We start from the raw sequence: 16700 nt of genomic DNA, 5'->3' as shown, positions 1-16700 counted from the left end.
CTTGTCCTTCCCTTTGCATGGAGAAATCTTAAATTAGAGTTTGTTCAGCCTATATACAGAGATCATTTAAGGATGCCTTATTCTTTTCCATACATTTCAAATTCTTTAGATATTTCCATTATCAAGTGACTCCCTGCTGACCTGACAACACTACAGATGCAGCCTGCATAGTGATAGCAGAGCACTGAAGGTTGACAAGAATTGGACCAGAAACAGGAGATAATCAGCAAACAAAATACTTACCATCTGTATGTGGGCTGATGAACTATGACCAAAGAATGAAAGCTAAAGAGAAAAATAAAAACAAAAATAAAAACTGAAAAGGAAATAGGGGAGGAAGGAGAAAAGGAAGGAAGGAAAGAAAGAAAGAGAAAAAGAATTTACAGTGTGTCTAGTGAGAAATAACCCACGGTTACAGACAAGAGGAAGGCAAAACTGTCATTTGAAAGGAAGAGAAATAAGTAGTGATGGGTGAACTTCCAAAGGTTCAGAGTCTCTGACTGCTCAACTGAACCTCTTGAGTCTGAAAAACTGAGCAGAATCTCATGAGATTTCCTGCACATATGCACCCTGTCCAGGCTGGAAGCAAGAAGGGCAGGAATAAATGAGGGGTGGGAGGAAAGCAATTAGCTCTTTTGAACCTTCAAAAAAAGGTTTTCTTTAGGTTTGGTTCTAGTTTTGGGTGAAAGTTCAGATGAATTGCTATTATATATGAACAGATTCACCCATTCCTAGAAATAAATGCTTTTACTGTGGTTTATTATACTTTTAGGATAAAATTCACCAGTTGGTGCAAGGCCCTCTATGTCATGAAACCCCTGATATTCCCGTGTTGAGTGGAGTGGAAGGGTGACAGGTGAAGTGGTCAGCAGGGGAGCCTCTGAATCTCCTTATATGCTGGGAAATGAGCCTCATGCCAACTTCAAATGTGTCAGGATGAGGAAGTGCTGATGACAGGCTGAGAGCAGTGTGTTTGGGACCTTCACATAGGAGATATGGACAGCCACACCAAAGGCTTGAGAAATGGCTGTAAAGGTGATGCTCTGCAATCCCCTGACCTGCTTCCAAGTTACATAGGTTCCCCTGCCCAAATCTGCATAGTTCTGCAACACCACGCCCATGTACTAGACATCTGTGTGAAAAGAGGTGAAGAGAGGAAAAATCAAACTGCAATCTTGGAGCATTCTTTCCCAGAAGGGTTTATTTTGAAATGCAAGATGCTCCCTTCCATGCTCCAGCATTAGGTCAGCCTGGACGTGATACATGCCAGACACTGTGCTAATGCATCTCCTCAGATATCTTCTTGCTTTTTAAACTCACAAGTTTATTTGAAATTATTATTAATTTTTATTATTTATTTGCACTATAGTAGCACTCAAAATGTGCATTTGCTAGGTGCTTCCCAAACAGAGAGAAAGACAGTGTCTTCCACAAAGAGTTTATGATCTAAAACCTCTCTCACATTGGCACAAGTTCCAATAAAATGACAACTGATTTGAAACTTTGCCCTAAACTCAAACCATCCCAATACACCTCTACCTCGATATAACACTGTCCTCGGGAGCCAAAAAAAACTTACCGCGTTATAGGTGAAACCGCGTTATATTGAACTTGCTTTGATCCACTGGAGTGCATAGCCCCGCCCCCCCGGAGCACTGCTTTACTGCGTTATATCCAAATTCGTGTTATGTCGGGTTGCATTATATCGAGGTAGAGGTGTATCTGAAAAGGTCTGGTAAACTTGTTTGTTTCTATCCTCATATGTTTCCGCACTTCCTGTTTTCAGCCAAGACTGGAAGCCCAAGTATTGAAATACCTGGGGAAAGGCCTCTGTCATTGTGCTTCCCATCCAATCAGAATACAGAGAACTGGTGAGAATAGGCTTTCCAGACCAAATAGCCATGGCTAAGTTTGGATAAACTTCAGAAATGCATCACCATTTCAGATGTTTAACTGAAGCAAACCTCAGTCTTTAGAGGTTTGTCCATCTCTTACACGAGATTTTGCAATAATACCATCTACACCAACAGCGCAAGAGTGAATCAACATTACAAGAACATTTATTTGCAACTTTACTTTCTTGATAAGGTTATTTTCTTAAGATATATGCATATATAGCCACATATATGTATATCTTATCATTGATGTTTCATTTATATTACCATACCTTTTCTTCTAATTCTTTTATCTGCCTTTTTTGACCTTCAATTCTTTCTTCTAGCTCCTTAATTCTCTGTAAGATGTAAACATAAAACAATGTGTTAGTAACAAAGTTTTCTGAACTGGGAAGAGAGTCTTTTTTAAAAAAAGGAAACTGTAACTGATATACTGTGGTTGCAAACTGATTTGTGTTTTCATTTGTAGATGTGTCCTGATCCAATACAATGACTGTATGAAAAAGACATTGAAAAAACAAACACAGGGCTCATATTGGGGATATAGCCCAGGCAAATAAGAATCTGGCCCAAAAGCTGAAGGTTATGAATGAGGTTTTCAAAACTTCCTAAGTGATTTGGATGCCCTATGCTGATTAAAATGAATGGGAAACTTTGTGTCTAAATCCCCCAGGTGACATTGAAAATCTCAGCCCTTACTTTTAACTTCACCCAGATACATTGGCTTGCTGGCAAAGGAACTGGACAAGAACTAAAGGAAACATTTGATTCACAAAGCTGAAACATACACTGATCCTCATTCAGTATAATAAAATAATAATACTTACCTCTTATATAGAAGTAAAAGAAGCAGCATAGCCAAGAAGAAAGGGACAGAGCTCACCTGTTCATTATGCTTAAAAATGAGGGAGACAAACCTCTTTGTATCAATGTGTACCTGCTGTGCATGTTGAATGAGCTCCATTCTTTCACGTAGAATCTGGGCATCTCTCTCTCGGAGTTCACTCATAACTTGTCGCTTCCATTGCTCTACAGCATTCTTCAGCTTGCTTTTCTCCTCTTCTGAAAGAATTTCAGACATTTTGGCTCCAGCTTCCTGCTGCAGGGCATCATAGAGCATGGCTTCTAATTCCAGAATTTGCTAGACAAAACCAAAATCAGGCGGTTAGCTTATCCTTTTCTCTTACAGGTGGGCCGAGGATTTTGTCAATGTTATTGAGAGCATGGCTTGTCCCAAGCAGTGACGCAACTGGAATTGATCTTGGCAGACTTGGTGCTGAACCACCTGAGAAGCATAGCCCATCAGGAAGGGAGCAAAGATTCCTTTAAGCCGCCTTCTTGTTGCCTGGACTCTGGGCTGCAGTGACAGCCAAAGAGGTCCTCAGTGTAAGTTAGAGCAGCCCCAGGACTGCTCTCATTTGCAGCAGCCTCTGCTCACCTGCCTTTGTGCATTCCAGAATCATGGTAGTACTGAGCACTACAGGCATGCACTATCTCTTACACTGGGGCACCCACTGCTATACCCCTTACACTGTTGAGCCCGCGGAATTGTCCCTGACTCTCTCTCTCCTCTATGTCTCTATACACTGCTGGAGTGGTGTACAGGAGCCAGGACTTGGGCACAATCAGCCCCACAGCATATTCCTGAAATAAGAATTAACATTCAATTACTTAACACTGTAAGGTTTCCAGATATTAAATGAGTATATTCTATCCTCTTCCAATGTACAGATGTCCCATTGATGTCAATGAGAGTTTGGTACAAAGAGTTAAGGGAGAATTTAACCCTAATATATAGTAGGAAAGGCACAAGGTTACAGTCCAGTACAAGGAAATTACTGTATGTATAATGAAAACTAACTTCCACTTAATGTCAATGCTTGAAGTCAATAGGAACTGTTTAAGTACTGCAGGATTGGATCAGAATTGTAATAAACAATGGTAACATCTTCCTTTATAGGACACATAGACAGACCCAAACTTTGACTTTCCTTCATATAATTTTCATCTAATTCTTTTCATGAGTATATTTGATTTTTAAATAATTGCTTCAACACTTTGTCAAACAAAACAAAAGTCTGCATCCTCACAGCCATATTAACAACATAGTGTAACATCATGAAAACAACAAACGTATGGAATCTCCATTTCAGTTTTGAGGTTCTAAGGGGTTGTTAATATTACAAACAAGGTTGGGAAATGACCCCGTGTTAAACAGTAAAAACTATTCTGCTACCTTGACGATGTATTTTTAAAATGTAATTTTTGTTGTTCATATACAGATTTGGTTATCAACATTGTGAGGAAAATATTTCCTTTGCTGATTCTAGCAGAAAATGTTTCTCTTAAAGGAGCAATATATAAAAAGAACAAGTGGCCTGACTTGTGTAATTAATAAACACATGAGATGGCGTATTCACTTTTCACCCACTGTTTGCTTTCATTTTATATTTCATTCAGCTTGAAGACTGAAAATAGACTGGTCAGTTTTATTTTTTTCTCTCCTCTATTTCTTGTCACTTTCACTTTCTCATGGCTGCACTAGTACAATTGCACCATGTTTTGGTTGCAGGGAGTTATTTAAATCCCAGCAGAAAAACATATTCATAGACATTTGGTGTGGACACAGAAACAATGAGACATAGACACCATAATATGATGAATTTCAGAGGGTAAAACTTTATTTAAAAATGATTACCTAACCAGGGTAAGCACCCGGAACTACCCAGCAGGGTTGTTCCGGTGCAGTTCTCAACTGGCACCAGCTGCCCCGGTGGACTATAAATCTCTGGGTAAGTGTGAAGGTCATGCCCCTTTATGCCCTCAGGCCTGCCATTGGACCCTTCCTGGAAACCAGCGTCCTGACCTGCTCCCCTCCTCGTCACTGGAGGCAGGAGAATTAAGATGAGGGGTTGCACAAGATATAGCGGTTTATCCTGTCACCATGCAATGCTATGTGCAGATTCAAGGCCCAGGCAGCCCACTGGGTTATGGGACCTGACATCGGATCCTTTCTGGCCTATCAACTGACAAATTTGAGACAACTGTAACTTAAATCCCCAAACCAGACCTACTGGATTTTGGGTGAAAGGTGAAAAAACCCACACAGCAGTTTGCCAATCATGCCATATGGGAAACATCTCTTCCAGACACCAAAACTGGCAATCACCCTTGACCCCAACATCACTACAGATCCCGCAATAAACTAAGGGTGGGGAGCCCACAATGGCTATCCCGCCGAGGCAGAAAGCTGAATTGACCCCTCTTGACCTCCACAACCGCCATTCAGGAGCCTCGTTCCAAACTAAAAGATATATCCAAAAACCAAGAATTTGTGAGAGGTTAGTCCAAATGTAGCCTCATTAGTATTTCAGTGGGGGATTTGTAAAGAGAAAAAGAGAGTTAGATGCTTGAATCCTGTTGACTTTCTCTGGGAGTTGGCCATTACACTCCAATTTGTGCCTTTGAAACTCTCCCCATAACACTACTGCCACAGAAAAGATCAGGGAAGCGACCAGAAACATGAGGAGAAAAGTGTCTCATTTCTGAATTGTATTATAAACCTTTTCTCCCTAATGATTCATCTTCTCAGCTCATCCTTTCCCCAAGTAGCTGGCATGGGATATATTGTGTAGCTAGGTTTGGAGAATCTAGCTATGAGCATAAGTGCTAGAACTAGGGGTGCTGCCGCAGAGTGGATTCCATCATATCCAGGGTTTACAGTTTGGTTCAATGGCTCTCAGCAGCCCCGCTATACAAATTGTTCCAGCACCCCTCGCTATGGGAAAGATCTATTAGGGTATCTAGTCCATCTCTCTGCCAAAGCAAAATTATTCCCTATTGTACATTTACTAGTGCTTTGTCCCACCTACTTTTAAATCTCCCATATGCGGGTGTGGGGACGGTGTTCCATCACTTTGTCTGGGAGAATATCATATAATCCAATAGATCTCACTGTCAGGAAATTTTTTCTTTTTCCTTTTCTCAGATTCATCCCATTGCTATATATTATGCTCCATTTTACTATTATAAATAATGCCTCTCTCTCCTTAGTATATATACTCTCCAAATTCCTGTAGATCTATGTCCTCCCTCAGTTATATCGTAGGATAGATAGATTAATAGATTAAATTTAATCAATAGATAGATTAATATATTAATAGATAAATAGATTAATATCTATCTATCTATCTATCTATAAACATGCAAGCTTTCAGTATAAATCAATCTCTCCATCCCACCAATTATTATTATTTCTCTTCCCTAAATTTCCACTAATTTGTCAATATTTTTATGAATAGCAATGGGACATAAACTGCTGAACACACAGTATTAGGAAGCTGGAAGTACTGAATAGCTACACAATACTTTGCTGTAGCCAGCCTACCAACTGCTAGACTTTTTGGTGGGATTATACACAGATAATGGAGAGGGAATGGTGCACTCACCAGGAATAAAAGTATTCTATGACTCCCTGGTAAAGCTTCATTCTCTAAGTTAAATGGGTAAATGCTTGATCTGGGAAGATTTCCATATTTAAATCAGTCTCTGAAGATAAAACAGTGAAGCAACATTGTTTTGTCTATGAAAATTCTGCACTGCATTCTGTGTACATTAGGTTCAGTCTGCAGGGATTTTTCATTTCATGCATCATTTATATAATCCCAGATACAAAGCATTCTGCATATGGCACAAGAGTGAGCAAAGATGAGCTCTGACCAGCTGGATAGTGGACACCAGATAAATTAGTTGCTGAACTACATGTATTTTCTCCAGAGATGACTACAGAGACTTCTCAGGCTTGCAATATTATAGTGCCTTCCATGACCTCTGTAGACCTTCCATCACTGAGATATTCCTTCCCTAATATTATGACAGATTGCATTGGGAGAATGCAATAGCTGACTCACAATATGCTCAACTGTGCTCAGAAATAGCACCAGCACACTAACTTTCTTCCTATTGCAGCTGATGTGGGTGGTGTCATTGTGATAACATAACAACAGTCTTTCTTTAGTTCGTTTTATGCTGTGGGAAGTTTGAGGAATATGTGAAGGGAAAGGAGTTATGACAATGCCAATCAATCTTCCCCTTTACTGCTATGCCCACTCTCAGAGTACTTCAGAAATAGGAAGCTGTTTTATAACTGCTTATTATATGCAGTTCTTGACCAGAGATGCTGTGCATGGAAGTTAGTCCCAGGAAAAGCTGAGTACTTGGCAAGATCAAGCTCTTAAAAAAACCCAGAGGACTAAAAAGGGTATTGAATAAAAGCTCCCCCAAATGTTCTCAAACCATAGCATGTATTAGACATTCAAAAGGAGGACTGAAGTATGCTTCTCAGCCCTTAGAAGACATGACCATGTCCAAGATACAAATAATTCCCAAAGCGCAGGAAAAAGCTATAACCGTGCAAAATATTGGTATAAATAAGTCATAAGTATGTTTAGCTAGCTTTTCTGGTGGTGCGAATCTATAGGTACAGCTGTAAATACGACCACAATTGTAGGAAACTGTTTACTGAGTAAGTAAAGTGGTCAAATTTAGGGGTCAGGGTTAGCTAATATATGCTAGGTAAACCTGACGTAAACTCAACATTTGTCCTAATGTAGATGCAGGGTACACCTATTTTAGCTAGGTGAGTTGTAGCCTAGGTTCCTGGGACAAATCCTGAGATAGAAGATTTATTTTTGGCGGGAAAAGAGAATACTCACAAAATATTGTTCCATCAGTTGCAACCTAGAATCTCAGCTATGTTAAACTGTTTGTACAATACAAACTAATAAATAATAACAACACATGAATATCTAAGGCCCTGATTTTGCAAAGAGCACCATGCAAGCATGAGGTTTGCCCATATGTAGCTCAATGCTGGATCAAGGTCTAAATAATTTGCTTACAATTCAATTTACCTACTCTTCCAGCCACTGGAACTCAATGGGAGTTCTGTATGCAGAAGGACAGTAGGATTATATAAGATAATTTATTAAAGGTAGCATAGGTCTACCAAGACTGACTTTTCTTACCTTGTGTGCTTGATCCAAAGACTGTTTCCTGTAGTCAAGTTCATCATCCAAGTAGCCCTTTTGTTTACTAAATAGCTCCTAAGGATGTAAAGAAGACTAGGTTATCTCAATTACTTTAGCAACAACTTGAATGACTGTTCTTTTATTGTCAAAACACCCCCTATAGTACCTTTTCATTCTCAAGATCTAGCATCTTTTGCTGTAGTGCAGATTCTGTCACTTCGATCTGCTGTAGCCACTGTATATAAAAGATAACAAGAGATTAAGTCCTAAATCTTAATAGATCAGTTTCCAGAGTCAAAATGATAGCACACAACTTCTGCCAAAGAGCATCGGGGGTAGCCGTGTTAGTCTGTATCTACAAAAACAACAAGGAGTCCGGTGGCACCTTAAAGACTAACAGATTTATTTGGGCATAAGCTTTCGTGGGTAAAAACCTCACTTCTTCAGATGCATAGAGAAGAAGTGAGGTTTTTACCCACGAAAGCTTATGTCCAAATAAATCTGTTAGCCTTTAAGGTGCCACCAGACTCCTTGTTGTTTTTGCCAAAGAGCATGTTCTTCTACTAAACTTTTATTACAACTCTAGCATACCATATGAGATACATTTAATTTAAAGCCACTAAGGGGGGCAGGTATCAAGCACATTAGATAATTATTATATACATTGATGACTGGGGGATGGACACTTTCCCAAAGCCTTGCAATATATCTTTTATAACTCAAATGGCATTAATATAAATTATGGTACTGTCTGAACATTATCTTTATATATTTTTCCCTCATAAATTACTAAGCTTTACAAAAGGATAATTGTGCTTAAAAAATTCTATCATTTTGTGAAGAAACAATTATTTACATTACCAATGTGCTCAAGTCAACCCATTCGGAGATGGGCAAAACTTTGTATAACATGATTTCACTTACTAGGGATGTATATGTATATGTATATGTTTTTACCTTTTCAGCCAGTGTCAGAACTGTCCTTGCTTGTATGACAACTACTTGCTCCTCGTTGGTCAGATTCTGCACCAAAAGGAGAATATAATTACAATAAACCTCAATGCCTTGGTATTGGTTTTGGGCAGCGCTTGCATTAAATATATCCAAACTTAAATAATATGAAATAAAAATTCGTATTTTAATAGAGAATATGGTTGTAATTTTTAAAGTTAATGCTGAGTTGTTACAGTAAAAAACTGTATTCCTAGAAGTTCTCATACACAATAATGTAAGTACACCTAATTCTCCTTAAAAGCTTCACACTTACCAACAAACTGTTGGCACATCAAAAAACAGCTGATTTTTATTAAGTGGCACTGTTTCCTTTCTTTTCCCAACTGGGGATAACCGCACAATTACACAAGACAACACATAGTAAAGAAAAGAAAAGAAGCAAATGTGAAAGTCCCAAAAGTGTTGGTTGTTGAAAATGTCTAATTAAAACCTTCTTTTTACTTCAGATTTTGATTAAAAGTGAACACACCGTCAATATGCATGTGTGTGTTTATTGCTGGCAATCTTTAAATTATTAAAACTACACTTATGAACTGCAAATGAAAACTAAAATATTCATAGATTTGAAATGGTTAGAATTTTGCATATTATCCAGCTGGCATGTTATTTTTATGCTTTTGCCTCTGTTGCACAAGCCTTAACAGACCACATTCTTTGTCAGTGTTAGCTGGGCAGCATTATGGCATTAGCATTATAGAAAGGCTACAGGGCACCCAGTGCTGAAAGCAGCATCTCAGTTCTTTGCTAAGCATTCTGGTGATGTCACATTGATGTATTAGGCCATGCATTGCACAAGAATGACGTCACCAATCTAATCTTGGGCCTGGACTCATTTGCACACTGAATATCAACATGTTCATAATATAAGTGAAATGTCTGGAGGAAAGAACAAAAAACAGGAAAGGCTCCAATGCCAATGCCCAATGCAAACTCCAATGCCCATAAGCAGTTCACTGAGTTAAATGGGACTGCTCACATCTGGCAGTCCCTTCTATGCATTAAAAGAAAACCAGTAACAGTAAAACCAATTAAAAAAAAATCAACAAGAAATAAAAAACAAAATAAAAACAGCCTAGGAATCAGTAGGTACTCTTAAAAAACAATAATAAAGGTGACAAATAAGTCAGGGTTTAACAATAAATAAAGAAAAATAGGAAAGAGTAAGAATAAAAAATGGTAAAAAAATCTCGCTTGTATTTTCCCTTCTGTCTCCTCCCTTGTCTGTGTATGTCTACCTAGGGTCCTACCTTGGAAACATTTATGTATGTGAGTAACTTTATGTGAGTAGTTCAACTGAAGACAATGGAAGTATTACTCACATGCATGGTTGTAGGATCAGCACTTACATAGTTAACTCAAACTTTTGTATGTCTGTAAAGTTGTTTATATACTCTTGGATACTCTATTATTAATAATGCTCATTCTTATTCCTCTTCTGACTCGTCTCAGCTGTCTGTTTGGTTCTGTGATCCTGGATCTGGGCAACACAAACCAGCCTGAACCTAGTGAATATGTACTTGGGGCGGTTATCCCATGCTACTGCTGCCCGTGCTAATGTGGCTACCCTACTATTTTTAGCATGCTAGCTCAGATAAGGGCTAGTGCAAGTATCAAGTATCAGAGGGGTAGCCATGTTAGTCTGTATCCACAAAAACAACGAGGAGTCTGGTGGCACTTTAAAGACTAACAGATTTATTTCGGCATAAGCTTTCGTGATCCATGCATCTGAAGAAGTGGGATTTTTACCCACGAAAGCTTATGCCCAAATAAATCTGTTAGTCTTTAAAGTGAGAGTATGTGAACTGGGAATCACGTCCGTAGCTCACGATGTATATGTAGCCTGAGAATGATCCAACAGCGCATGGAGAAATTATGACCCACATGGCCTAATTAGAACCTCACAGGAAAAGAGAGGCTATTTTAAAGTGCCTCCACGTATGCCTGGCTGGAGCTTTGTGGCTGGCTGGCAACATTCAACTCTGGGAATGGCTGAGCCATTACAAACATTGAATCTATCTCCCCTTGTAAGTATTCTCACACTTCTTATCAAACTGTCTGTACTGAGCTATCTTGATTATCACTTCAAAAGTTTTTTTCTCTTACTTAATTGGCCTCTCAGAGTTGGTAAGACAACTCCCACCTGTTCATGCTCTCTGTATGTGTGTATATATATCTCCTCAATATATGTTCCACACTATATGCATCCGAAGAAGTGGGCTGTAGCCCACAAAAGCTTATGCTGTAATAAATTTGTTAGTCTCTAAGGTGCCACAAGTACTCCTATTCAACTCTCACTTTCTACTGCAAAAGCTAAATAGAGGTTTCTTTAACAAACCTATCTCAGCTTCAGCAAAAGAAAGGACTGCAGTCCTGCTGGCTACAAGCACTAAAGATATGGCTACACTGCAAATGAAGGTGTGATTGTAATATAGGCAGGCATACATGTGTTAGCTTTAAACACATCATTTAAACATCACATAGAGGCTGTACTAGATGTTGATCAGTTGAAAACCCCTCTCTTTGCACCATGGACCTTGTCTCTGCAGGGCTGGTGTAGAATGTTAGTAGAAGAGAGAACTGGGGACCTGCCAGGTGAGAAACCATGCATCCATGTTTATGCAGATCCAGTGACTCCAGTTTCCAGCACAACCAAACAGAGAGTGTGTGGCTGCTACTTCAGCCCAACTGGAATAACAGGTGGAGAAATGGGCAGGGGGACTGTGCAACTGCCCTGTAGCTTGGCCCTTGGGTTAAGGGGGTGAATTTCACCTTCCCATTCTCCTTACTCTGAACCCATATAAAGGCTGTACCTCAGGCTTTATGTAAAAATCCAAAAACATATCAAAAAAGGAGTTTGACAACAATATTTAAAAAAAATAAATGAAAAGGATTTTAAAGTGGTGGGCAAAGGCTTTCCCCCCCAACTATTAAGTACCACCTCCTCTCTTCTTTCTGCTATTTAAACTATTTCTATTTAATGTATGTATGTATTTATTTCAGTTTAGAAGTGCCTATATCTAAGGCTTGAGGTGCCTTACAAAGTTAAAATGCAGTTATTAAAATGCAAAACCAAATAAATACAAGTAAGCAAATAAGCAAAGAACACATGAACAATGGAAAGATATAGTATCTTCCATGAAAAAACATGTTTTTTAAAAAGAATTTTACCAACCTCTGAAATTGAAAATCAAAGAGCCATGTTATAACATTAAGATGCTTTGTGCCACATCTGAAAGGCCCATTAACACATTATGTTAAGTTGCAGCGAGCATTCTGCCTGTAACCCAGTGCCTCAATAACAAACCAAAAAAAAGCCCATGCTCTAGATTGTCTTAATGCTACAATAATAAAAGCACAAATAATTAACAGAAACATGCACAATTTATTAAAGGAACATACACTTACGGCGTTATCCCCTAAAATGTCCAACTTTTTCATTAGCTCCGCTACTAGTATATCCTAACAACAAGAGAAAAGCGTACAGAAAAGAAGGAGTCAGAATATAGCATAACCTGATATGTAGAGGAAGCAATCCTAAGAAAGGGGATTACTTACCGTTACACCTTCTGCCTCACAGTAAACTTGGAGAGGACTTTTCCCCTCAGTAAAAGGAATGTGATGAAAGTTGATAGCAGGTGATCTTCTTTCTCTCTCCTAAAATAAAAATAATTATATTTAAGGAGATTTAATTTTAAATTAACCATCATATTGTACTGTAAGTTTCAGCTTCATTAAGAATATGTTATAAATATGGGCATTCCATAAATCGTACTCTGAAAAAGTAATACATCATAAATATGTAAATTACAGAGTGGCACTATCTATAAGAATCTTTATTTACTGTACAAAAAGGTGGGAAATCTTTCATTCTCCCTTTTATGGCTATTTATTCTAAGATGCAGAGGGAAAAGTGCTCTTTATCTGAGAAGTTGTAATGCTTGTGGAAGATTTCACTAGACTGACAGGCACTGAAGATCTCTGTTTATCCACAGAGAGAATAAATCAAGCTTACACAGTAATAATACAAGCTTTCTTCACACTGCTTCATCAATTTTCACCAGTCATGATTGTCTAGTCATTATTTTGGCTATGTAAGTGGGCTACATTTGGGTAGCCTGGATGTGTTTAAATCCAAAGGAATATAAATGACATCTGTTTGGGATATTACTGTCTGTGCTGTCTGACAAATACTGCAAACCAGCAGTGTTGTTCAAGCGTTGAAGGTCCATGCTCTCCATAAATTCTGCAAAAAGTCTGTGTGACCAAAAAAAAAAGCTCACCAGAATGAGTACAATGTGAAGGGTTGTCCTTGATCTGCATGTTGAACAATAACAGTATATTGCTGCATGGTTTTTAGCAATCACAACTAAAAACTCCTTAATAGGGGGGAGGGATAGCTCAGTGGTTTGAGCATTGGCCTGCTTAAACCCAGGGTTGGGAGTTCAATCCTTGAGGGGGCCACTTGGGGATCTGGGGCAAAATCAGTACTTGGTCCTGCTAGTGAAGGCAGGGGGCTGGCCTCAATGACCTTTCAAGGTCCCTTCCAGTTCTAGGAGATGGGATATCTCCATTAATTATTATAATTATTGTTCTGTGTGTTAATTTTTGATTTTACTTCACTGGTTAAATTTTAAAACAGGTATAGTGGAAGAATAGCAGAGTAAAAAGTCATCTGTGACATAAATTGGGCTCTAACTAGAGATTAAAGGTTAAGATCTTAAAAAACTTATGTAGGAAGACAGGTAGAAATCCGTATTAGTCAATTTTGATATGCTGTTCTTTTGGGGTATTTTTAATCCTCTTTTAGTATCACTGTGTACCAGTCATTGATGTCACTTTTAATGAAGAGCTCATCTTCAGTATAAAAGCAAAGGGGTTCCTCGAGTTTGGCTGCCTTCTAGCCTTAGACAACAAAATGCAGAAAGAGTGACAACGGTTGTATAGATAACTGTTGCTTACTTCAAGCTCTAATATTCTGAACTCCAGGAGTTCATTTTGATCTTTAGCATCCTGAACATCATGTTTTAACCGAGCTTCTTCTGTTTCCATTTGTTTTATCTGAAAAATAAAATTAAAGATTAAAAAAAAATGATGGTTCATTTCACTTTTATATAAAACCTAAATCTGTTAAGAATTCAGCTTCTCTGGGCAATGCTCGTGGCTTAAAAGCAAACATTCTGGATTCAGTGACACTTCAAGGTCACTGTACAAATCTTCTGGGCCCAAGGTGTGATTCTGTATTTCACAGCTCTGATAGCATTCTGCTTAGATCCTAGACACAGAGGAACAGGATTGATCAGTAAGGGCTTAATTCTCCAACCCTTACACTGTTTTTAATTAGATGACTACTCAAAGGCTACGTCTACACTACCCACCGGATCGGATAGTGATCGATCTATTGGGGATCGATTTATCACGTCTAATGTAGACGTGATAAATTGATCCCCGATCGCTCTGCCGTCGACTCTGGAACTCCACCACGGCGAGAGGCGGAAGCGGAGTTGACGGGGGAGCAGCGGCCGTCGATCCCACGCCGCGAGGACGCGAAGTAAGTGATTTTAAGTTGATCTAAGATATGTCGACTTCAGCTACGCTATTCTTGTAGCTGAAGTTGCGTATCTTAGATCGATCCCCCCCTCCCAGTGTAGACCAGGCCAAAGTGGGTACGGATGCAGACTCAAGACCTATATGTGTATTACAAGTCCACAGTAGGAATATTCTCTGCACAGCCTGATACACTGAATGAAATGAAGGGATTGCTGAGTAAATAGACCAGGGGTGTGGGAAATTCAGAAGCCACAGAGTGACCATCCCCTTAGTTCCCCTTATCAAGGAGTTCTAAGGTGGGTGAAGAGCTGCATAAAATGACCTTATCCATCCTTCTGAATTGTGGCATGATGAAGATATTATTACTGTATGAGAATTGTTCTGATTAGAGCTGTGTGGAATACTTTTTAAACATTTTATAGTGGTACTTAAATAATACTAACAAACCACATGCATTCCTTAAGCTTCTACAAATATAGAGTTTAAGGCCAGAAGGGACCACTAGATCATCTGGTCTGACCTCCTGTATATCACAGGCTACCAACACCCACACACTAAATCCAACAACTGAAATGAGGCCAAAGTATTACAACCCACAGGAAACTAGACTATTATTTGTCACAGGCAGAGATAATCCAGATAATTCTTCAACCTCCCTGGCCACACAATAGCAGATGTAAAGGTAGCCATCTTACAGCAAAAAAACTTCAGGACCAGACTCCAAAGAGAAACTGCTGAGCTCCAGTTCATTTGCAAATTTGACACCATCAGATCAGGATTAAACAAAGACTGTGAATGGCTATCCAACTACAGAAGCAGTTTCTCCTCCCTTGGTGTTCACACCTCAACTGCTAGCACAGCACCTCACCCTCCCTGATTGAACTAACCTCGTTATCTCTATACTGATTTATACCTGCCTCTGGAGATTTCCATTACTTGCATCTGAAGAAGCTTTCTTACCCACGAAAGCTTATGCTCCCAATACTTCTGTTAGTCTTAAAGGTGCCACAGGACCCTCTGTTGCTTTTTACAGATAATCCTGGCAACAACCCACACCCACATGCTGCAGAGGAAGGCAAAAACTCCCCAAGGTCATTGCCAATCTGACCAGGGTAAAATTCCAATTAGATTCTGAACATGTGAGCAAGAACCAGCCAGCCAAGCACCTGAGAGAGAGAATGACTGATGTCATTCAGAGTCCTGGCCCACCCTGTCCAATGTCTTATCTTCAGGTGTGGCCACCCCTGATGCTCAGAGGAAGGAGATAAAAAACCCTCCCAGAATACACTGGGGGGATCCCTTCCTGACCCCACCAGTGGCTGTCTGAAACCCTGAAGCATGAGCTTTAGGAACATAAGACATAAAGCAGAAGTGCGCGCAGGGCTTTGGACCCCTGTCTTTTACCATCACAATCAATCCCATCATACAATTGCATTCCTACATTTGTCCAGCTCTCTTTTAAAACTAATCTAGTTGTTTGCCCCCATTCCTGCACCCAGCTCCTATTGGGAGGGTGTTCCAGCACCTCACCCTTCTGCTGGTTAGAAACCTTTTTCCTAATTTCCAGCCTGAATTTGTTTGTGGCCAGTTTGTATCCATTTGTTCTTGTGCCCACATTTTCTTTTAGCTTAAATAACTCCTTAGCCTTCTTGGTATTTACTCCCTTAATGTATTTATAGAAAGCAGTCATATCCCGTCTAAGCTTTCTTTTTGCTAGGCTAAACAAGCCAAGCTCTTCCAGTATCCTCTCATAAGATAGGTCCTCCATTCCCCTGTTCCTATTTAATTTACTCTTTCTTGAACATGGGGGACCAGAATTGTACCCAGTATTCCAAATGCGGTTTTATCAGTGCCTTGTACAATGGCATTAATGCGTCTCTATCTGTACTAGAATTGCCTCACCTAGTACATTTTAGGATTGCATTTGCTTTTTTCATAACAACATGACAATGGTGGCTCAGTCATCCTGTGACTGACCCACACATCCAGGTCTCTCTCCTCCTCTGTCGCTTCCAACTGATGAGCCCCCAGCTTGCAACAGAAATTCTTATTATTAGGCCCTTAGTGCATGACCTTTCACTTTGTACTAATTAATTTAATCATCCAGATCTTCCTGTACAATATTCCGATCCTCCTCTGTATTGACAATGCCTCCCAACTTTGTATCACCACCAAATTTCATTAGCTCATCCTACCTTTTGTGCAAAAATATTGA

At 39.4% G+C, this 16700-nt stretch overlaps 1 protein-coding gene across 1 annotated transcript in view; it reads right to left on the bottom strand.

Moving 5' to 3' along the window:
- Nucleotides 1-265: 265 nt before the first annotated feature.
- The window catches only part of JAKMIP3 (Janus kinase and microtubule interacting protein 3), a 95091-nt gene continuing 78656 nt past the window's right edge, over nt 266-16700 (bottom strand). The window contains exons 11-19 of the mRNA XM_026651075.1: nt 13898-13996; nt 12494-12592; nt 12344-12397; nt 8882-8947; nt 8091-8159; nt 7922-7999; nt 2833-3036; nt 2168-2233; nt 266-316 (exon numbers count right to left, since the gene is read on the bottom strand). Of these exons, the coding sequence (XP_026506860.1) occupies nt 266-316; nt 2168-2233; nt 2833-3036; nt 7922-7999; nt 8091-8159; nt 8882-8947; nt 12344-12397; nt 12494-12592; nt 13898-13996 (786 nt within the window). The remainder of the gene's footprint in view (nt 317-2167; nt 2234-2832; nt 3037-7921; nt 8000-8090; nt 8160-8881; nt 8948-12343; nt 12398-12493; nt 12593-13897; nt 13997-16700) is intronic.

The sequence above is a fragment of the Terrapene carolina genome, unplaced genomic scaffold (genome assembly GCF_002925995.2).
Source record: "Terrapene carolina triunguis isolate 2854851 unplaced genomic scaffold, T_m_triunguis-2.0 Scaffold95, whole genome shotgun sequence".
Lineage (NCBI taxonomy): Eukaryota > Metazoa > Chordata > Testudines > Emydidae > Terrapene > Terrapene triunguis.
This window is presented reverse-complemented; position numbering and strand designations above follow the sequence as displayed.